This window comes from Pithys albifrons, chromosome 15, assembly GCF_047495875.1.
Source record: "Pithys albifrons albifrons isolate INPA30051 chromosome 15, PitAlb_v1, whole genome shotgun sequence".
Classification (NCBI taxonomy): domain Eukaryota; kingdom Metazoa; phylum Chordata; class Aves; order Passeriformes; family Thamnophilidae; genus Pithys; species Pithys albifrons.
Genome location: NC_092472.1, coordinates 359,759 through 381,798, shown reverse-complemented (window position 1 = coordinate 381,798; position 22,040 = coordinate 359,759). Strand labels below are relative to the sequence as shown.

The 22,040-nt window shown below is 53.4% G+C and overlaps 1 protein-coding gene and 1 long non-coding RNA gene across 2 annotated transcripts in view; one reads left to right on the top strand and one right to left on the bottom strand.

Moving 5' to 3' along the window:
• LOC139679145 (zinc finger protein 271-like) overlaps window positions 1-21,228 on the top strand; it is a 41,311-nt gene extending 20,083 nt beyond the window's left edge. Inside the window, 8 exon segments of the mRNA XM_071570574.1 lie at window positions 220-298; window positions 488-1,318; window positions 4,706-4,948; window positions 14,521-14,595; window positions 14,751-14,826; window positions 17,222-17,283; window positions 18,005-19,226; window positions 19,228-21,228. Coding sequence (XP_071426675.1) covers window positions 247-298; window positions 488-1,318; window positions 4,706-4,948; window positions 14,521-14,595; window positions 14,751-14,826; window positions 17,222-17,283; window positions 18,005-19,226; window positions 19,228-19,363 — 2,697 coding nt within the window. The 5' untranslated portion in view covers window positions 220-246 and the 3' untranslated portion in view covers window positions 19,364-21,228.
• Window positions 11,037-13,844, bottom strand: LOC139679119 (uncharacterized). Its single transcript, XR_011699143.1, has 3 exons — window positions 13,769-13,844; window positions 12,364-12,446; window positions 11,037-11,262 (listed from the first exon to the last, which is right to left on the bottom strand). It is a non-coding gene; the product is annotated as an uncharacterized lncRNA (long non-coding RNA).
• Window positions 21,229-22,040: the final 812 nt, after the last annotated feature.

Sequence of the window (22,040 nt, the reverse complement as noted above, 5' to 3'; positions counted from 1 at the left end):
CAGGAGTAGTGGGGTCTGCTGCAGCAGGGCAGGGGAGGGGTGCAGGACTCGGGGAAACTGTCAACGTACCTTGGCGGCATGGAAAAACCTCAGGGAAAAAACAGAGAGGGGGAAGGAACATGGGGGGTTGTGTGAGCCTTGGGGGTTGACTCCGACAGACTTGGGCAGAAGGAACCCCCAAGCCAACGCGCTCACACGTTGTTTTTCCCCTCAAACCAGGATTTCTACTTCCCAAAGCTTGTCGGGATGGAGGAGGAGGCTGTGAGGAAGAGGAAGATGCCCCAGGGACCCCGGGCAGGTGAGGAGAAAGTCAGTGCCCCTTTACCCCTCTCTTGTGCTGCATCTTCCAGCTGAGCATTGCCCCCGGCTGCAGGACAGCCCCGCTGCTGACACCATCCTGCCGGGGATGGGTTTGGGGAGACCTCTTTGCCTTTCCCTGTGGCCTGGAGGCAAATCCCCTCCCTGTCCTTCTTCCTTTCTGCCCCAGGCCCTGAGCTGAGCACAGAGAGCACAGAGGACAAATCCCCCAGGCAGAACTTCATGGCAGAGGCTGTTTTGAACGGCTTCACGGTGCATGAAGTCACTGGAGAGGAAAAGCCATGGAGATCCCCTACAAGGGAGGGCTCCACACCCAGCCCACGGTGGTCCAAGGAGGAAAGACCCACCCCATGGCGAGAAGGAGACCAGAGCCTGAGCCAGAGCGCCGACCTGGTGGTCCATGAGCAGCTTCACTCTGGTGACAAGCCCTGTAAGTGCTTGGAATGTGGGAAGAGCTTCACCAAGGTCTCCAAACTGATCCGCCACCAGCACATCCACACTGGGGATCGGCCCTATACATGTGGGGAATGTGGGAAGAGCTTTAGGGACACTTCTGATCTCCTCCGCCACCGGCACATCCACACTGGGGAACGACCCTACACGTGTCAGGAATGTGGGAAAAGTTTCAACCTGAAGGCCCACGTTGTTGCTCATCAGCGCATCCACACCGGGGAGAGGCCCCACAAGTGTTGGGAATGTGGGAAGAGCTTCAGAAACAGGTCTGACCTAGTTCGCCACCAGCACATCCACTCTGGGGAGAGGCCTCACGAGTGTGGTGAGTGTGGGAAGACGTTTCAGAGGACCTCAGCTCTCCTCAGGCACGAACAGTTGCACACAGAGGAGAGGCCCTTCCTCTGCACTGACTGCGGGAAGAGGTTCAAACGCAACTGCAGCCTCACCATCCACCGTCGCATCCACACTGGGGAGAGACCTTACAAGTGTGGGGAGTGTGAGAAGAGCTTCACCTGCAGCTCTGCCCTGACCACACACCAACGGACCCACCACTAAGGGAAGCCCTAGGAGTGCCCTAACTGTGAGAAGAGCTTTGTCTGCTGCTCCAACTCCACCACCTATTGGAGGACCCACATTGGGTGATCCACAGTGATCAGTGTTGGGCACAGACCTGGTGATCCTATGTTCGGAAAACACCTGGCTGGTGGTCTCCACATCCTCCTGATTCCCCACTGGAGGACCCATCAGGACACTGGCCAACAATGTGAGAAGAGTGGATTTGTTTTCTTTAGGCCTGTGGCAGGACATCTGCCCCGGAATGGCCAAGCAAACAATGCTGTATTTGCAAGTCTATCAGTGGTGGCCTGAGAGGGACTCCTGGTTGAAACCAGTCTGGCTTCAACCCCGAATTAACATCCCGATGCTGAAGTAACCACTGAATCAAATGACTGTCAGTCCACTTCGTACTATAAAGAGCCAGCACCTTTTCATGTGAGCAGGTTCTTGTAACGTACACCTTCTTGGGGTGTGTGTGGAGATTCCTCTCTTGGGTCCCACTAAGATTGCTCCTGGAGGCTGAATGAAAGATTTCCCATGAGCCTTGATCTGGGTGAGTTACATGAAATCTCTACTTAATAATTGTTTCTTTTTGCCAGCTTTATTATAATTGTTTCAATAATTGTTTTAGTATTGTGCATGTCCTATCTTAAACTGTAGTACTAATAGTTGTAGCATTTATGTTGTGTAGTAATTCTGATTAAGATCTTTTGTCTGTTCATTTGTGTGTTGTCACAATTAATTATATATACATATACATATCTGGGTTGCCATGATTAAAACCTGCAGGACAAATATGATCCTGGAACACCTGTATAATTCCTTAAATTCAAACTGTTGCCGCAATCCGAGGCTGAGATTGGATCCAGCCACCCCCAGGCTCCTCTGAGAAAGAGTTTAGAAAGCCCGGGGGTCCTTTCTGCCCCTCATAACTCAACGTCAGGGCTTCTTTAACAAATTTTGTCTAAGCCTTACAATCCCACCCCAGACACAGGGTGATATCAGATCTATGAGACTCCTCAGTGTCACAATGGCCCTTTGATTCCATGAGGTTCCACATTATCCCTGGGTTCCACTGGTTCCATGCAGACCCTCAGTGTCACAATGGCCCCTGGATCCAAGGAGATTCCACAGTGCCCCAGGGTTCCTTTGCTTCCATGAGCCCACTCAGTGTCAAAATCACCCCTTGATTCCATGAGGCCCTGTGGTGTCACAATGGCCCTTGATTCCATGTGGCCCTGTATTGTCGTAATGCTCCCTGGATTCCAAGAAGTTCCACAGTATCCCAGGGTTTATTTGATTCCATAATAGCGTCAGAATGACCCCTGAGTCCAGGAGGTTCCACAGTGTCACAATGGCCCCACGACTCCGTGACATTCCAGAACGTTTCAGCGTTCCTTTCCTGTGCACCCAAAGCTGCAATGGAAAGAAAACAGCCAAGCAAAATAAAGAACAGTAAAAGAAGGTACTTGTGGAAAGAGGAGCAGCAAAGCAGGCAAAAGTGGGGTGTTACAAAGGATCACAGAATGTGCTGAGTTGGAAGGGGCCCACAAGGATCATGGAGTCCAACCCTCAGCCCTGCACAGGCTGACCCCCAGGAGTCACTCGCTGTGCCCCAAAGGATCATCCAAACACTCATCGAGCCCTGGCAGCCTTGGTGCCCAGACTGTGGGAAGAGTTTTGTCTTCTGCTCCAACTCCATCACCCATGAGAGGATGCACATTCCCAGTAATTCATGTCGGGAAGACACCTGGCTGGTAGCCTCCACATCCTCCTGGTTCCCTGTGGGTACGTGGGTGAACGCAGTGGGAGGGAACATCCATCTGGACACAGAGCTGACTATGGAAATACATTGGGATGAGTGGATTTGTTGCCTTCAGACCCACAAAAAATCTCACATGCTCAGTTCAATTGTTTCTTCTGGTGGCATCAGACAACCCTGGATGATCTTTGAGGTCTCTTCCAATTTAGATAATTCCATGATTTTAATTCTCTGTGATCCTCCTTCTCCAAGGGCCACCCATCCAACCCAACCCAATCCCCAGATACTCATATACTGCCTTTTTTTTTGCCTTTGATTTTCTTTAGAACCACCTTCATACCTTAAAGATATCGGGTAAAAATAAATAGATTGAACAAAGACCTACAATGTTTGAGGGGATAGTCCAGACAATCTCAGCATTCTGGGGTGATTTAGGAGAGGTTTTTTCCACATAGTTCAGGGGGCCCAGGTGGTGTAACTTCTCTCCATCACTTTTCAGTCCAGCAGCTGAGGGGGATCAACAGTGGCTTGATCCCACCCCAAAATTACTCAATCCCTCCCAACAGCCCCCTAAAAACCACCTGTGGGAAGTCAAAACCAGAGAAGTGGGACATCATACCCAGGAGAAGTGGGATGGGATGAGGCCAGGGGGTACCCCTTTCCTCAAGGGATTTTGGGGTATCTCTTGTTCTTCAGGAGGCTTTGGGGTACCCTCTAATACTGAAGGAGTTTTTGCAGTGCCCCCAGTTCCTGAGAGGGGGTACTGGGAGATGTGTAGTTGATGTGTGTCTCCAGCACCTGGAGTGGGGCACCACAGGGAGGGACCAAAGGAATATGTTTTTGTGGAGGATCCTGCTGCGTTCCACCAATTTTGGTGCTATAAACATCTTTTTCAGGTCCCCTTCCTCTTTTTCAAAGAGGTGGGGTGAATCCCTGGCATTTTGGAGAGGAGTGAGATGACTCCATTTGGAGGTGGATCCTGCTGTTTTCAACCAGTATTAAGGGGTTATAAATGGCTCTTGGGAGTTCCCCCCTCACTCCATGGGTTGCAGTGACCCCCTGACTCCACTGGTGGCTGAGGGGGGTTGTAATCCCCAACTCTGAGGTGTTACAAATGGCTTATAAGGGACCCATGTTTTATGGACATCCCACCTGGAGGAGGCTGTCCCCACCTTTCTCCAGGGCTCCTGGTGTGGGTCTGGGACCCCTCCCCACAAAGAGGGCACTGTGTCTTGGTTTGAGGGGAAAAACCAAAATGTTTACCCACAAGCGGAGGAGGGGGGCCTCCTCTACAATAATCACACCACTGTTTATCAAATTTAAGAAAAGGAACTTTAATTAAAAAAAATGGATATAAGAAGGATAACTGTTCTTAACTGTGATATATATATATAACTTTAAACAGACTAGAACAAACTGTTTTCTCAACACAGGAAGAAAACTGAAACACAATAACCCCAAAAACCAGCAGGATTCCTCCTGAAGAAAAAAGTTATAGTTAAGGACAGTGTCTGTCACAGCCTGGCTGGCTGCAAGGTGAGCTTCCAGTCCCTCTCCAGCGAGACAGACGAGTGGTGAGCTCTGTCTCTCCCCCTGTGTTCCTTGTCCCAAACGAAGAAGGAAAGCTGGAAAATGGAGAACCGCAGCGTGTCCCAGAAAGCAGCCACGACCTCTCTCTCCCAGGTCGCTGCTGCAGCCAGGGCAGGCCGGTCACGACACTGCAGGTGGCAGCGAGACTGGAACGGAGACCGGGACCCCAATGCCAAAACCAGGAGCAACAGCAGTGGCACCGGAAAACTGCCTCACTCCTCAGTCGCAACAAGGAGCAGCAGCAACAGCCTCTCCCCGCCCCCCCCAGCCGTATGTAGTCTCCAAGAACAACAGAGACAAACTGCCCCCACCCAAGCGATCAAGAAGAAGACAATAGCAGTTAACTGCTTCCTTTGTTAACTAATGGCATGGGTAGTTAGTGGCAGGGGAGAGAATTTACATAATAATTCCAAACTACAACACACCCACAGTTTTTTTGTGGGGGACAGGACTCCTCATACAGTGGGACCAGCCCAGCTGGTGTCACAGAATCCCAGAATATGCCAAGTGGGAAGGGGTCCACAAGGATCATGGAGTCCAACTCTCAGCCCTGCACAGGACCAAGCCAGGAGTCATACCCTGTGCACCAGAGGATCATCCAAACACTCCTGGAGCTCTGGCAGCCTTGGGGCTGTGCCCACTGCCCTGGGGAGCCTGGTCAGTGCCCACCACCCTCTGGGGGAAGAGCCTCTTTCTAAGGTCCAACCTAACCGTGCCCTGATACATCTCCAGGCCATTCCCTGGGTGCTGTCCTTGGTCCCCACAGAGCAGAGATCAGTGCCTGCCCCTCCTCTGCCCCTTCCAAGGAAGTTGTCCCTGCAGTGAGGTCTCCTCTCAGTCTCCTGTTGTGCAGCTGAACACACCAAGGGCCCTCAGCTGTTCCTCACACGCTGCCCCTGCAGACCCTCCCCCATCTTGGTTATCTATTTTGGACACTCTCAAATGGCTCAATCTGTTCCTTGTATTGTGGTGCCCTAAACTGCCCCAATATTTCAGGTGAGGCAGCTGCCCCAAGGCTGTGTGAGGGGAGCCTCAGGGTGCCCAGGGGATGTTGTGACACTGCAGGGCCCAGGACACACTGTCACACCCAGAGAACCAGCCAGCCCTGCCCAGCACTCGGCAGAAGCACAGAGGGCACTGCCCACCCCTGGCACTCCTGGTGCCACAAGAGGAGCCCAATTGGCCTCTCTGTGTCCAGCAGCAAAGGCAGACACAGCCCTGACACAAGGGGCAGCTGCAGCTGCTCCTCACTGTGCCCAGCAGGGCACACACACGCACCCCCCGGCACAGCAGGAGGCACATCCAGCTGCTCCTGAGCCAACACAGGGCACAGCCCCTGTGCCCCTCCAGGCCTGCACAGCTCCCTCTGTCCTGGCATCACCTTGGGCAGCTGCCCTGCAGCTCTGGGGCTGCTCGCTGGCATCTCAGCTCCCTTGGGGAGATGTGAAAAGACTCCAGGAGAGGCCTGGGGGGAGTCTCAGGTAGATCCTGGGAGGTGAAGACTCTACAAAAGACGAAAAATCATCTTGGGTACCTTCCTTGAAGGAGTCTGGGGCTGATACACATGATTTCAGATCCAGAAATCACAGAGACTCAAGGACAATTCTGGGAGGAGCCCAAAATAGATCCTTGAAGATCCAGAAACCACAGAAAGAAGAAAATCATGTCTGGAATCATCCCTAGAGCAGTCTGGGGCTGGTATCAGGGGTTTCAGGTCCCCAGAAGAGAAATGAAGACTCAAGGCAATGTTTGAGAAGGCTCCAGCTGGATCCCAGAGGATGCATTTTCTTTCAAAAGAGAAAAATCATCTCAGGTACCTGCCTTGGAGCTTCCACCCAGGAAATGAAGAGAATCAGAAAGGAAAATACTCTGGTTGATGCCAGGAGGCGTCTCCAGTGGATCCCAGAGTAGAGAGCTACTTCTAAACAAGCCCAAAGATCTCAGAAATTTTCCCTGGAGCAATCTGGGGCTGTTCCGTGGGAACTCGGCTTCCTTGAGATGTGAAGACTACGGGACACACCCGGGTTGAGTCTTGGGTTGATTCCAAATCAAAAATTTACATCCAAATGAGAAAAAATACATTGGAAACCTTCCTTGGAAGATTCTGGGCCTGCAAAGAGCAATTCAGGTTCCAAAATCAGAGCTCAAAAGACTTCAAGGGAATCCTGGGAGGAGTCTGGGGTGAATCCAGGAGGACACAGTTTCCTGCAAAAGGGAAAAATTCCTCTCTGGCAGCTTCCCTAGAATAGTCTGGGGCTGCTCCCTGGGATCTCATCTCCCTTGAGATGTGAAAAGGCTCCAGGAGAGGCCTGGGAGGAGTCTTAGGTAGATCCTGGAAGGTGTAGGTTCCAGTCTGATTGGAGCAGTGTGGGGCTGTCACCTGGGATATCAATTACAGCCTCAGAGAGGACAAGGCTGGGAGATGCCCAGAGGAGTCTCCGGAGGATCCCAAAATAGAGAGCTACTTCTAAAAGGGCAAAGTCAACTTGGAAGCTTCCATGAAGGGCTCTGAGGCTGTTCCCTGGGATCTCCTCTCCCCTGAGGAGGGGAGAGGGGAGGGCGTGGGCCTGGGGAGGGGAATGAACTGGACAATAATCAGGAAATTGTTTAATATATTAATTCTTCCTGTGTGGAAACCAAAGGCTTAATATGATGGAGGGAGGTAAAAAAGTATTGAAATTACAACTTTGAGGTCTCTGTCAGGTGATCGTGCTGGGACGTAAACGAGGGACATCCAAAATCAAGGGAATGTCTGAGTGGAAATGCCCTCAAGTTGTTCCAGGGCAGGTTTAGATGGGTATCAGGAAAATGTTTCAATGCAAAGGGTTTCCCAGCCCTGGCACAGGGCAGTGGTGGAGTCCCCATCCCTAGGGGTGCCCAAAAACACATAGTGGAGGTGGCACTATGGGACATGGTTTGTTGGTGGCTGTGGCAGGGGTGGGTTAATGGTTGGACTTAATGACCTCAGAGGGTTTTCCAGTCCCAGCCACTGCAGGGTCATGAACACGAGATGGTCGTGACCATGAGATGATCATGACCATGACATGATCAAACCCATGAGGTGACACTGACCATGTGCCATGAGAGAACACTGACCATTTGACCATGGGATGCCACGACACGACCACGACTCTGAGGTGCTCAAACCCATGAGATGGCCATGACTGTGACCGTGAGGAACGTAGGGAGAGGAACATCCACCAGGACAAAGACCAGCATTGGGAATTCATTGGGAAGAGTGGATTTGTTGATTTTACACCCCAAAAAATCTCACCTGCTCCATCCCATCATTTCTTCTGGTGGTACCAAGTCCCCTAATTCCACCCCAAATCCCTTAATTCCACTCAAAAATCCCTTAATCCCTCTGGGAATCCCCAGAATTTGATCTTGATTCCTTCTAATTTCACCCCAAATCCTCAGGATTCCACCAAAATCCCCTTAATTCCATCCAAAATTCCTTTAATTCCCCCCCAAATTCCCTTAAATCCACTGAAAATTCTCTGAAGGCAACTGAAAATTCCCTTAAATCCACTGAAAATTCCCTTACTTCCTCCTAAAATCTCCCTGATTTCTCAAAAAATCTCCTTAATTTAGCCTAAAATCTGACTAATTTCAGCTAAAATACCCGATTGCACACCAAATTGCCTCGGATCCCACCCAAAATCCTCTTTAATTACACCCCAAATCCCTTTAATCCCCTTAAAATCCCTGATTCCATCCCAAATCCCTTCCCCAACTCACCAGCCCCCCGAGTCCCCCGAAATCGCCCCCCAAATGCCCCCATTGTAGCCCCAAATCCCGCAAAAGGGACGCAGCGGAAGGGGGGGCTGGATGGGTGGGAAGGGTGGAATTGGGGCTATCAGAGTGCTTTGGGGAACTTGGAGGCCCTGGGGACACTTCTGGGGCAGTTTGGGGTCTGAAATGGCATTTGTGGGTCCGGGGAGGGGGTTTGGGGCACTTGGGGTCTGCAGATCCACCTATGGGAGAGTTCTTGGTGGCCGGGGGGGCTGACAGGAATTGTAGTCCCTGGTTAAATAGTGCCCTACGGGCCGCGGTGGGTGGCGGGAGCTGCAGTGCAGGAAAGGCACAAAATGGCGCTGCCTCCAGGCCCCGCCCGCTTGCACTCGTAGACGTTGATTGGCTTCCAGCGCTGACGGGCGGGCCCGTCCACCAATGAGAGGCGAAAGGCGGGACAGAGGGGGGACAGAACAGCGGTGGGTTTTGGCGCTGACGGAGCGGTGAGGGAATAGCGGCGGGTTTGGAGGAGTTTGGGGACTCAGAGCGGGTATTTTTGTGGGGACTGGGGCCTCAGGGCGGGTTCTGTGGGTCCCTCAGGACCCGTTCACTCCCCACAGACTTCCGGGACCGCCTCGGCGCCGTGTTGGCCGTGAAGGTGAAGAAGTCGGGTAAGCCTCTTCCCCCACTCTGGCCCAGCCCTCAAGACGCCCAAATCCCACCTGGAACCCCAAACCCTTCCCCCCAAAACACTCCTGAGATCCTGAAACCCCACATGGGCCCCCCAGGATGCCCCAAATCCCCTCCTGGACCCCCAGAGCATCTGAAACACCCCAGACCCCCTCACAGCCCCCCCAAAACACCCCAGAGCCCCCCAAAAAAACTCAGGTCCCCCAACCCCCCAAAAACAGCCCCATTTTCCCTCAAGCCCTGTTCCAGACCCCCCCCAAATGCCCTCAACCTCCCCCCAGACCCTGTCCCAGACCCTCCACATTGGCCCAGGACCCCCAAACCGCCCGCAGGCCCCCCAAGCCCTTTTTTAGGGACACTAGACCTCCCCAAATCCCCTCAACTTGCCCCTAAACCTTCTCCCAGACCCTCCAAACCACCCCAGGACCACCAAACTGCCCCCAGACCCCTGGGAACCTGGCATCCCAAGGCAGAGAGTCAGGGCAGAGAGGTCCCCTGTGACCCTCAAAGCCCCGATATCCCTAAGCAGGAGGCCCCTATGAGAGTTGAAGATGGGCATCTCAGAGTGAAGAGGCCAGAGAGGAGGAACTTCTGGAAGGGGTTTTGGGGCTGAATCTCGCTGTTTTGGAGGTTTTTAGAGACACAAGATGCCCAGTGAGTTCTAGAGATGGACTTGAGCAGGAGGAACCCCAAACCCAATGCGGTCACACCTTGTTTTTCCCAAACCAGGATTTCTCCTTTTTTGGCAGGATGGAGGAGGAGGCTGTGAGGAAGAGGAAGATCCCCCAGGCAGGTGAGGAGGAAGTCAGTGCCCATTTGCCCCTCTCTTGTGCTGCATCTTCCAGCCCAGCATGGCCTCGGCTGCAGGACAACCCCGCTGCTGATGCCGTCCTGCCGGGAATGGGTTTGGGGGGATCTCCTTGGCCTTCCCTGTGGGCAGGAGGCAAATCCCCTCCTTGTCCTTCTTCCTTCCTGCCCCAGGCCCTGAGCTGAGCACGTAGGACAAATCCCCTCAGGAGAACCTGGTGGTGCATGTTCAGTTTCACCCTGAGGAGAAGACCTACAGGTGCTTGGAATGTGGGAAGAGCTTCATCCAGACCTCCAACCTCTTCTTTCACCAGCGGGCACACATGAGTGAGAAGCCCTACAAGTGCTTGAAATGTGGGAAGATCTTCAGCCAGCACTGTGACCTGACCTGCCACCAGGACATCTATACCAGGGAACGGCCCTATGAATGTCTCCAGTGTGGGAAGAGGTTTCAGAGCAGCTTAACTCTCCTCAGGCATTGGAGAACACACACAGGGGAGAGGCCCTTCTCCTGCTCTGACTGTGGGAAGAGCTTCAACCAGCGCTCCAACCTCATCAGACACCGATGCGTACACACCTGGGAGAGGCCATACCCATGTGGGGAGTGTGGGAAAAGCTTCAGGGATAGCAATGCCTTGACCAAACACCAACGCACCCACCGGTAAGGGAAGCCCCACAAGTGCCCCGACTGCGGGAAGAGCTTTGTCCACTGCTCCAACTCCATCACCCATGGGAGGTCCCACATTGAGAACAGACCTTGTGACCCACATTCCCAGTGATCCATGTCGGGAAGACACCTGGCTAGTAGATTCCACATCCTTCTGGTTCTCTCTGGGCACTTGGGTGAACACAGCAGGAGGAACATCCGTCAGGACACAGACTGATGTCAGAAATTCACTGGGAAAAAGGGATTTGTTGACTTTACACTCCAGAAAGTCTCATCTGCTCCATCCCATCATTTCTTCTGATGGCATCTAGCAACAATGGATGATGTTCTAGCTCTTTTGTAACCTCAGTAACTCCATGATTTTAGTTGTGGCCCACGGGAGTCATCTACATCCCAATGGTGATGGACTGGGGAATGAACCAAGGTGTTGGAGACAATGGGGAGAAACTCTTCCACCCGCCCATGGATATTCACATGACACCAACATGCAAATCCTTTTCTTTTGCCCCTGATTTACTTGTAATTCATCTTCATCCCTTCAAAACACCTGAAATTGGGGTAAAAATAAAGAACCAAAACCTCCAAAGCCCCTCCATTTTCCTGGGATTTGAGAGGATGTTGGGGTTCAGGAAGATCTTCGGGGGATCTGCTTGGATTTGTGGGACTTTTCGCCATTGCTTATCACCTAAAAAAAAAATAATCCCAGTGAAAATGTCTCGATTCCACCTCAAAGTGGCTCAAATCCTCCCAAAAGTTACATGATCCCACAGCCCCCCATGACCCCTTAGAATGGTGGGATGTGGATTGGGAAGGGGAGGATGTGGACTGGGAGAGGGGGGATGTGGACTGGGAGAGGGGAAGGAGTGGGAGGGGGCCAGGCAGTGGTGGGATGTGGACTGGGGGGTGGAATGAAGCTGGAGAGGGGAGGGGTGGGCTGGGCATTGGGAGGGAGGGCTGGGATCTGCAATGAGAGAGCTGAAGGCTGGGGATTCTGAGGCCACGTTCTTTAAGAATGAATCATCCCAGGGACACCATGGAGTTTGAGCCACGGCTGAGCAGGGAGGGCACAGTGCCCAGGCCTGTCCTGCCCCTCAGCCCAGCCCCAGCGAGCAGCCTGGGGGAGGCACAAGGGCCTGGGAGGGGACACAGCTGGGCAGCTGAGCCCCCTTCCCCAGTGGATGTCCCACACCCCATGTCTGCAGCAACACAACTGCTGCTGCTGCTGTCCTGGCAGGGCCTGGGGTGGCTGGGAGTGACCCCTGTGGCTTTCTGCATCCCTTGACTGGTTTAGATTTGGTTTTCGTATTAAACTGTCTCATCTCAGCCCAGGGGGGTTGGCATTTTCCCCCCTTGGATTGTGTCCCCCAGCCCAGCGTGGAGCAGAGTGTGTGAGCAGCTGGGAGGGATCAGCTGCCCCCAGGGTTAAACCAGGCCAGGGTGGGGGGGTGGGGGTGGTGCTGAGCACGGGGCTGGGACCCTCCCAGCTGCTCCTGCCCCGGGGACACCCTCAGTGACACCTGGTGACACCCTCAGCACCAGCCCGGCTGTGCTCCCGCCCAGGGCACCCTGGGCAAGGCAGAGCCCGGGGGGATGAACGTGCCCCGGGGTCCCAGCGCTGCTCTGGAGCAGGAGGCAGTGCCAGCCCCTCCTGGGGCCAGCCAGCCCTGGAGCCACAGCCTGGCAGCTGGGCAAGGCCAGCCCGCAGGGAGGAAGGGCTGGGGAAGGCACTGCCACCCCTGGGGGGCACAGAGGGGACAGGGGCACCCTCAGCTCCTCCTGCCACCACCTCAGCTCAGACAACACCCCGAGCTCCTGGGGCCTGCACAGCTCCTGCTCCATCAGAGGGCTTTGCCAGGATGTCCTGTGCTCCTAAAATAAAAACACAAAAAGCTGATAAGCCAAAGTGGTCCCATGGGAGAAATTTCTGAAATATGAAGGAAAAAACAAACTATAAAGACAGAAAAATGATCAACTGACACAGACTAGAGATATTGTTTGATGCTGCTGTTCAGTCACTGGCAAGTGCAAAGGGTTTCTATATTTACTAAAATTATATAAACCTCCCACATCAATGTCCAGCAGGTGTTCTTTTCAATAGCACTGAAAATAAAATTATTGCCAGCCCCTGCACCTGGTACTTCTCCCACAGGCAAAGATTCTCCAGGTGAGAACCCCCTGCCTGTGTTTGCAAAGGGAACACCCAAAAGGATGTTTTTTTCCTGCCCAAATGCTTGAATTTTTAATCAGGTTTCATTCTGCAGTGTTTTGTTCCTGTCCCCAGCCCCCAATTCCTCCTCCTTCAGGCTGCAGCTTGGGGCATTTTGGGGTGAAAACCAAGTGTAGGGGGGAAAGAGGTGGGAAAAGGGGATGGAGGTACAGAAATCTCTCCTTCAGAACTTTTCCCCTCCTTTCCTCTCTCCCAGAGGTCTTGACTCCCACCTGCCCACAGGCCTGTTTTGGATCAAAGCTCCAGTGAATTTCTCTGGGTGGGGGGACAGCAGCTCCTAAACCCCCTTCACCCACCGGCCCCCAGTGGGTCAGGGGGGATGGAGCCCACCAGCCTTCCCACACAGAACCATTTCCCAGCCCTGGGCAGGGACTCTGCTCCAGGGAAAGGCTCCTTCTCTCTCCTAGAACAAGAGGTTAAATAAAACCAGCCCCAAAGCAGCCCCAGCTGTGGGTGCTGAGCAGCAGCTGCAGCTCCAAAGCTGTTTCCAGGCTGGGAAGAAGGAAGGGGATGCAGATTTTTTCCTGTCCCCTTTCCCCAGTGCAGAGGAAGGGGCAGATCTGGGGAGGGCAGAGATGGTGCTGGGCCCGGGGGTCTGTCCCTGCAGCAGGGTGGGGACACCCCTGGCTGTGCTCAGGTGAATTTGCTCACCTGCAGCCACAGGTTTGCTGACATTCATTCAACCCACAGGTGTCATGTCTGTACTTGTCTGACTTACAGGCAAAATCTGCTTCCAAGCAAGCCCAGAAAATGAGCAGAATGTGGCATGAAAGTGCAAATGCACAGAATCCCAGAACAGTTCAGGCTGGAAAAGACCTTTAAAGGCCACCCAGTCCCAACCCCTGCAACGAGCAGGGCTCAGCTCAATCACATTGCTCAGAGTCCAATTGTGTGAAACTGCTCTCCAGGTCCCTGTGGATTCCCTCCCTTCCCTCTGGCGTGTCAAGCCCAGCCCAGCTCTCACCTCAGTCCTCTGGAACAATTCCCTGCCTTCTGCTCTCCCCAAGCTAGTTCTCTTCTTCCTGCTTCCCTTCCCAAAGCTCTGGGAAACAGAGCACGTGGCCACGGGGGCAGCTGCAGATCCAGCTGTGCTTGGAGTGCCCAGGTCGAGCTGATATTCCCTGGGGTCAGGCACACCCGGGGCCCTGCCCTGCACCTCAAACCTGCAATGCCGAGCGGGCTGCAGTCAGAAAGGGAGGAACTGGGGGACCTGGAGGGGCTTTTGGGGGCACTTGTGAGGCTGGAGAGGGGATTTGCTGGTCTTGAGTAGGCACTGGGAGGGCACTTGGGGGTCCTGACGGCAATTCCGGGGCAGGTTGGGGTCCAGGGAGAGGATTTGGGGTCACGTGGGGAGGCTGAGACACCCCCCCCCCCCCCGGGGCCGAGCGGCACCGCGGGGCTGACGGGAGTTGTAGTCCCGATCGCGCCGCGGTGCATTAGGGGAGTTGTAGTCCTAAGAAATCTAAAATGGCGGTGACTCCAGGCTCTCCCCTAACGGCGCATTCCTAAGTGCTGATTGGCTGGAGACGTTGACGGGCGGTCGAGTGACCAATGAGATGCGGCGGGCGCGGGGGGCGGGGCGGGGCGGGCGCGGGGGGCGGGGCGGGGCGGGCGCGGCGCTGAGTAAGCGCTGAGGAAATGGCGGCGGGGCTTGGGGGTATTTGGACGCTCAGGGCGAGTTTCGGGGGTCCCGCATGACCTGCCCACTCCCCCCAGTCTCCCGGGACTGCTTGGGCGCCGTGTTGGCCGTGAAGGTGAAGGCAAAGGCGGAGGTGAAGGTTGGCCGTGAAGGTGAGCCCCTCCCCCCACCCCGGAACCTCCCTCATGACTCGCCAAAATCCTCCCAAAGAACCCGTGAGGCCCCTGAACCCCCCCCACCCCGGGACCCCCAAAACTCCCCAGATGCCTCAAATTCCCTCCTGGACTCCCCTCCCCCCCTCCCCCAGATCCTCTCACAGACGCCCCGGAGCTCCCGGAAAATACCCGAGAGACCCCCAAGCCCTGTCCCAGACCCTCCAAACTGCTCGAAGACCCTCCAAATCCTTTCCCAGACCCCTCAAAACCACTCCAGGACACCCAAACGGCTTATAGACCTCTCCACACCTGCCCAAATTCCCTTAACCTCCTCTCAAACCCCCTACCAGACCACTCCAAACCTCCCCAAGAACCCCAAACTGACCCGAGACAACCCTAAACCTCCCCCAGAATCCCAGACTGGGATCTCGAAATGAGAACTGAAGCTGAGCGAGACACAGGGCAGCCCTGAAAAGCTGGAGAATGGAATTTTTTTTTTCTTGACGCTGAAAGTGGGAAATTGGGGATGATGCTCTTGGAAAAGGGAATGATGTGAGGAAGTGAGGACCAACCACAGCGTAGGGAAAAAAGGGAGTCACCCCCAAAGGGGTTTTGCCTGGGGAGCACCCCTTGATGCTGGAAAATCCTGGGATCTTCCCATTCTCCCAAATGGAGGTGCCTGGCACAGATCCCCTGAAACTCCAAACCATCAAGATTCGGCAGAAAACCCCTCAAAATATGCAGATTAAGGCCAAACAAATTCAAGCCACCAACATTCACCTCCAAGAAACCCTCACAGAAATTTACTCTCTCTGATCTCTCCACTTTGGAGTTCTGGGGGTCCCCCCTGTCCAGGATGTTGGGGGTGCCTTGTGTTTTGGGGGCCTCTCTCTGGGGTTCTGCCTCTTCCAGGCTGCTGGAGATCCCAGAAATGCCAGGGGTGCCCCACTCTGTGATCTGACCCCTTTGGGGTTCTGGGATTCCCTCCTCTCCAGTGTCTGGCTTAGGAATACCGACAGTCCCAGGGGTTCCTCCTCCCCTGATTCTCTTCTCGGGGGAGTCGGGGACCCCCCAGGACTCTGAAACAAGAAGCCCAGAGACGGGACACCCTGGGGACCCTCAGCATCCTGGAGACGAGAGGCCCTTGGGAACCCACCACCCCAAGCAGAGAGTCAGGAAAGAAAGGACCCCTGGGGGCCCAAATCGCCCCTGGCATCCCTAAACTGGGGGACCCCAGAGAGGGGAAACCACAGAACCTCAAACGGATGAGAGACTAAAGAGAGGTGACCTTTGGGGTTCCCAGGACCCCCAGCAGCCTGGAGAGAGTGGGGACCCTCTGCAATATACGTGGGGCCCACCCAAACCCTAAAGTGGAGAGAGCAGAGAGACGGAACTCCTAGCAGGGCTTTTTTTGGGCTGAATCTTGGTGGTTTAGGCTGAATCTTGGGGTTGCAGGGGGGACTGATGGGGATTTCAAGGGGTGGCAAGGCCAAGGAAAGGGGGCCGTAGGGGCTTGTAGAAGTAGGATGGAGGATCCAGGGGCACCCTGTGCCCAGGAAAGGGGGGTCCAGGGATCCCTGATGTCAGGGAAAGGGAAACCATGAGGTATGGAGACCCAGAGCAGCTAGAGAAAGGGGTTTAAGGGGTCCACCAGTGTTCAAAACAGGGGTGTCTGTGGTGTGGGAAATGCAGCAGTGGGGGTCCTGGGGATCCCAGAGTCAAGGAAAAGGGGGGATCTGTGGGCTGGAAGAGGCGGGATGGCCAGGAAAGGGCATACAGGGGAGTATTGGTGCAGGAAAAGGGGGTGCAGGGGCATCTCAGTGCCTGGGAATAAGAGATCAGGAGAGTCCCAATGTCAAGGAAAGGCAGGACTAGGGGGGGAGAGAGGTGTTTTGGGGGTGCAGAGGGTCCCTGTACCCAGAAAAGGGGAGTCTAGGGAATACAGGTTTTGGAGCCCCTCAGGTGGGCCAGGAGGGAACCCCGGGACCCACGGAGTGGGGAGAGCGGAGAGGGGCGATACCGGAGCTGTAGAAGTCCCCTAATCCTGGAATTAGGGGGCAGGAGCACAGAGGGAGCCCTGAGCTCCTTAAATGGAGGTTCCAGAGAGGGAGGATCCCTGGCAGTGTAGGCAGGAGGGGAGAGCACTAATGCAGGGGGGAGGTGGGACTCCCAAGAGCCTGGAGAAGGCGAGACCTGACAGAGGAGGAACCCCTGAGGCTCTGGGCACCTGGCAGCAGAGAGGGCAGAAGGGACTCCTGGGACGCCCAAATCCCTGGCATCCCTAAGCAGGACCCAAGAGAGGGGAACCCCCAGCAGTGCAGGGAAGGGGGGGACCCAGAACAACAAAGCTGGAGTTCATAGAGGTGTGACCCCTGGGATTCCCAGCAGGATTCCCGAATACACACGGGACCCCCAGCAGTGCAGGCAGGGGGACCCCAATAACCCTGTAGTGGAGAGTTCAGAGAGGAGCGACTCTGGGGAGGGTTGTTTTGGGACAAATCTTGGTCTTTTGAAGGTTTTTGGGGACACAAGATGCCCAGTGAGCTCTAGAGATGGATTTGGGCAGAAGGAACCCCCAAGCCAGTGCACTCACACCTTGTTTTTTCCCCCAAACCTTCCCAAGCCTTGGCAGGATGGAGGAGGAGGCTGCGAGGAAGAGGAAGATGCGCCGGGACCCCCAGGCAGGTGAGGAGGAAGTCAGTGCCTGTTTGCCCCATTCTTGTGCTGCATCTTCCAGCCCAGCATGGCCCCGGCTGCAGGACAACCCCGCTGCCGACGCCGTCCTGCCGGGGATGGGTTTGGGGGGGTCTCCTTGGCCTTCCCTGTGGCCTGGAGGTAAATCCCCTCCCTGTCCTTCTTCCTTTTGCTTTTTTATTTCCTCTCCTTCCTTCTTTCTCACCTTCCTGCTTTTTGTTCCTTTCTCTGTTTCCTGTTCATTTTTCCTTTTTCTCCTTTCTCATTCCTGCTTTTCTTCTTTCTCTTTGGTCCTTCTTTCTTACTCTGCTTCTTCCTTTTTCTTTCCTTTCAACTTGTTCCTATTTTCCTTGTTTCTTCTTCTTCCTCCTTTGTTTTACTTATTCCTTTCTACTCCCTCTTTCATCTCCAGCTTCCTACTCCCATCTTTCTCCTTTTCTTTCTTCCTTCGTTCCTTGCTTTCCTTATTCTTTTTACTTCTTGTTCCTTCCTTTCCTTCATTTTCTTCCTTCTCCTCTTTCCTTCTTCCTTCTTTCCTCCCTCCTCTTGTTTCTTTTTCTTCTACTTCTTTCATGTTCCTTTTTCTCCTTCTTCCTTTTCTTTTGTTTTATTTCTTCTTCGTCTTCCTTCTCTGTGTTCTTTTCTCATTTTCTTTCTTCCACTGCTGCTTCTTTTTACTTGTTTTTATCTCTCCTTTTCGTTCCTGCCCCAGGCCCTGAGCTGAGCACGGAGAGCACGGAGGACAAATGTCCCTGGCAGAACCTCGTGGCAGAGGCCGTTTTGAACGGCTCAATGGCACAGGAAGTCACTGGGGAGGAAAACCCATGGAGATCATCCCCCACAAGGAAAGGCTGCGACCCCAGCTCAGGGTGGTCTGAAGAGGAAACACTCAGCCTGTGGGGAGAAGGCAGCCAGAGCTTCAGTCAGTGCTCGGGCCCGGTGGTGCAGCAGCAGCTTCAGACCAGGGAGAAGCGCTACAAGTGCTTGGAATGTGGGAAGAGCTTCAGCAAGAGCACCAGCCTGATCCAACACCAGGTGATCCACACTGGGGAACGGCCCTACACGTGTCAGGAATGTGGGAAGAGCTTCAGCCAGAACTCAAACCTGATCCGCCACCAGCGCATCCACACTGGGGAACAGCCCTACGCATGTGGGGAGTGGCCCTACACATGTGGCGAGTGTGGGAAGAGCTTCAGGGACAGGTCCAACCTGGTCACCCACCAGCGCATCCACACTGGGGAGAGGCCCTACATTTGTGCTGAATGTGGGAAGGGTTTCAGCCAGAACACCAACCTTCTCACTCACCAGCGCACCCACACTGGGGAACGGCCCTACACGTGTGGGGAATGTGGCAAGAGTTTCAGCCAGAAATCCAACCTCCTTACTCACCAGCGCATCCATTCTGGGGAACGGCCTTACATGTGTGGGGAGTGTGGGAAAAGCTTCAGCCAGAAGTCTGACCTCCTCACCCACCGGCTCATTCACACTGGGGAGAGGCCCTACACATGTGGGGAGTGTGGGAAGAGGTTTCAGACCAGCTCCCATCTCCTCGTGCATGAACGCACACACACAGAGGAGAGGCCCTTCCGCTGCACCGACTGCGGGAAGAGATTCAACCGGACCTCCTGCCTCGTCAGCCACCAGCGGATCCACACTGGGGAGAGGCCCCACATGTGTGGGGAGTGTGGGAAGAGCTTCAGAGAGAGGTCTGACCTCCTCAACCACCAGCGCATTCACACTGGGGAGAGGCCCTACCTTTGTGGGGAGTGTGGGAAGAGGTTTCAGACCAGGTCGTGTCTCCTCAGGCATCAACGCACACACACGGGGGAGAGGCCCTTCCACTGCACCGACTGCGGGAAGAGCTTCAACCGGAGATCCAGCCTTGTCAGGCACCGGTGCATCCACACTGGGGAGAGGCCCGATGAGTACAGGGAGCTTCGCCCACAGCTCTGCCTTGACCCAACATCAACGGACCCACCAGTAAGAGAAGCCCTATGAGTGCCCCAACTATGGGAGGGGCTTCATCTGCTGTTCCAACTCCATCACCCATCAGAGGACCCATGTTGGATGATCCACAGTGACCCATATTGGGCAGAAACCTGAAGACCCATGTTGGCTAAAGACTTGATGACCACCATTCCTCATGAGCACTGTTTAGCAGAGACCTAGTGACCCACTGTCACATGAAAAGGAGAGGCAGAAATGCAAAGATTTCTTGTTGCACCTGTATTAGTATGAAGTTATTAGCTATGAGCATTCTTGGAACAATCAAAGCTTTATGAACTCAACACTGCCTGACTGACAGTGGAGAGAACACAGACTGAAAAGATTTTCGACCTTCTTGTGAGGACCACACTTTAGCCGGAGAGAACTTATTAGCTATAAGTGTCTCCAGAAAAACTGAAGTCTTATGAACCCAACATTGCCTGCCTAAAACTGGGCAACCCAGAGGCTGGAAGCATCTTCAACACTCTGCTGTGAGGACAAGACTTAATTGCAAGAAAAGAAATTTCTCAATAGCATTTCCCAAAATAACTTTTATTAATACAAGTATGTGCCAGTTACTGTGGGTTTTGTATCGCCGGTGATAACGTTTAGCTGTGTGGTTGTATTAAAATACAGAGAGTACATGGTTTTCTCACCCCTGCATTGTCCAAAGAGGTGGGAGGAGACAGGGCAGCTCCTGTCAGCTACCCCTGCAGAGATGATGGCATTTCTCTCTTAATTTTTGCTCATGCCCAATCACTTTTGTACCATTTTTTTTTCTCTTAGGTGGTTTGAGTGGCTTTAGTACTGATCTTTTCAGGCTGTCTTAGCACTTTTGGAAAGCGACTGGGACAGTGGTTCTGGGAGCACCCCTCCAGGGAGCTCAGGCATTTTCCTCAACTCATCAAGAGTTTATCAGCGCTGTCACCCCACACCCATGTTCCAGGTGATCCATGCAGGGAAGTGTATTGGGTTTGTGTGGCCAGATTTTGGTAGCAGAGGGGCTCCAGGGATGGGTTGTTCTGTGAGCAGCTGCCAGAAGCTTCCCCCATGTCTGGCACCTGTCCTGACCTCCCCTGAAAGGGAAGGTGACCCAGGTTCATGTTAACCCATCTCTTGGGGCAGATTAGATTTACTTTATCAATATATGTGTATATGTAGGATTTAGAACAATTTTGTTTTAATGTAAAGTAGGTTTGGAGCAGTTTTGGTTCCTGTCTGTAGTGATACAAAAGCATAAAAATAAAACCTCCCTTCCCTGGCTCCCAGCCCAGCCTGTCTGCTCCAGGGGTGAGTGTTCCCCCCTCTGCCCCTGGGTGGTTCCTTTGCCCATGGGCAGCAAAGCACCCACTGCTTTTGCAACTAGAGAGTGTTGGAGCCATGAACTGTGAACATTCCAATCCCTCCAAAGTGGAGGCACAATTCGCTTGGTTGGGAACTCTTTAACATCAAGGTTAAGGCAAACAACTATTTCTGCAGCTGGTTTCTTCATCCCTTGCTCTTGGCCAGGAAACACACTGAGAACAAAATCACAAAGCTGCTGGAGAACAGCCTAGTGTTCAACAGTGGGCCGTGAGAACGAGTTCCTGTCCTGGTTAATGATTTTTTGTCTCTTCTCTGGGTGTGCCAGTAACTAACTCAGTACCAAAAGTCTGTTCCCAGTCTCCATGATCTCCTTTTTAAGCAGCACCAGGAAGCTGATCCCAGTCTTCTGAGCTTCACTGTGAGGGGAAGTTCTGGAAGAGGAGCTTCTGGGCTGCAAAAGTCAGGGCTGGTTGAGTTGACAGTGGCTGGAGTGATGCCAGGGCTGGGCCAGGACTGAGCACTCTGGTCATGGTCTTGTCTTTGGGGGGCTGAAATAACCACCTGATTAATTAAACATAGCACATTGAAGGGAAGGGAGTGATAAACCTCAAAAGTCACAATTTTACAGCTGTTGTAGTGAGGCTTTTGCCACCACAGGGTTGGTCTGAGTGTGTGCATGGGGGGTTTTGATGATTTGTAATTTTTGGTGCCTTGTAGGCACTTTTTTGTCACTACTGAGGCACAGACTCAGGTTGCTTGTACAAACAGAGACCTTTATTACCTACTATCTTAGTTTGAGGGAAAAACCAAAATGTTTGCCAAAAAGCAGAGGAGAGGATTCCTCCACATTTAAGAAAAAGGAACTTTAATTAGAAAATAGATATAAGAATAACTGTTCTTTACTAATAATATATATACATATATATGTAGATAAAACTGTGAACAGAGCAGAACAAACTACTCCCCCAGCACCAAAAGTAAAAAGAGAACAACCCCCAAATGGTAGATTCCTCATGGTGCAGTTGTATTTATGGACAGTGTCAGTGTCACACCTCGGTTGGCTGTGAGGTGAATTCTCAGTCTTTCCCCAACGAGGCAGAGACAAGGGGTGAACACTCACATGGGCTTTCTCTCTCTCTCTCATCCTTTGTCCCAAATGAAGAAAGAAAAGCTGGGAGTGGGGGGATGGTGATGGTTCCCAGGAAGGAATGGTCTGCAGCATGTCCTGAAGCAGCTGTCTCTCCTCTCTCTCTCTCTCTCTCTCTCTGAACCTCAGGGTACCCAGAGGTGGAGGGGGAAAAGCAAAGAGCAGAGCCAGAAAAAGAGCTCTCACCAACAAGCAGTTGCTCCTTTTCTGCAGCTGCCCATAGAAAACCCCCCAAAAGGTCAAACCGGCACACAGGGAACAAAGAAAGAAAAAACCTCTCCCCACCCCAGGTACTGGGGTTCTGTTTTCT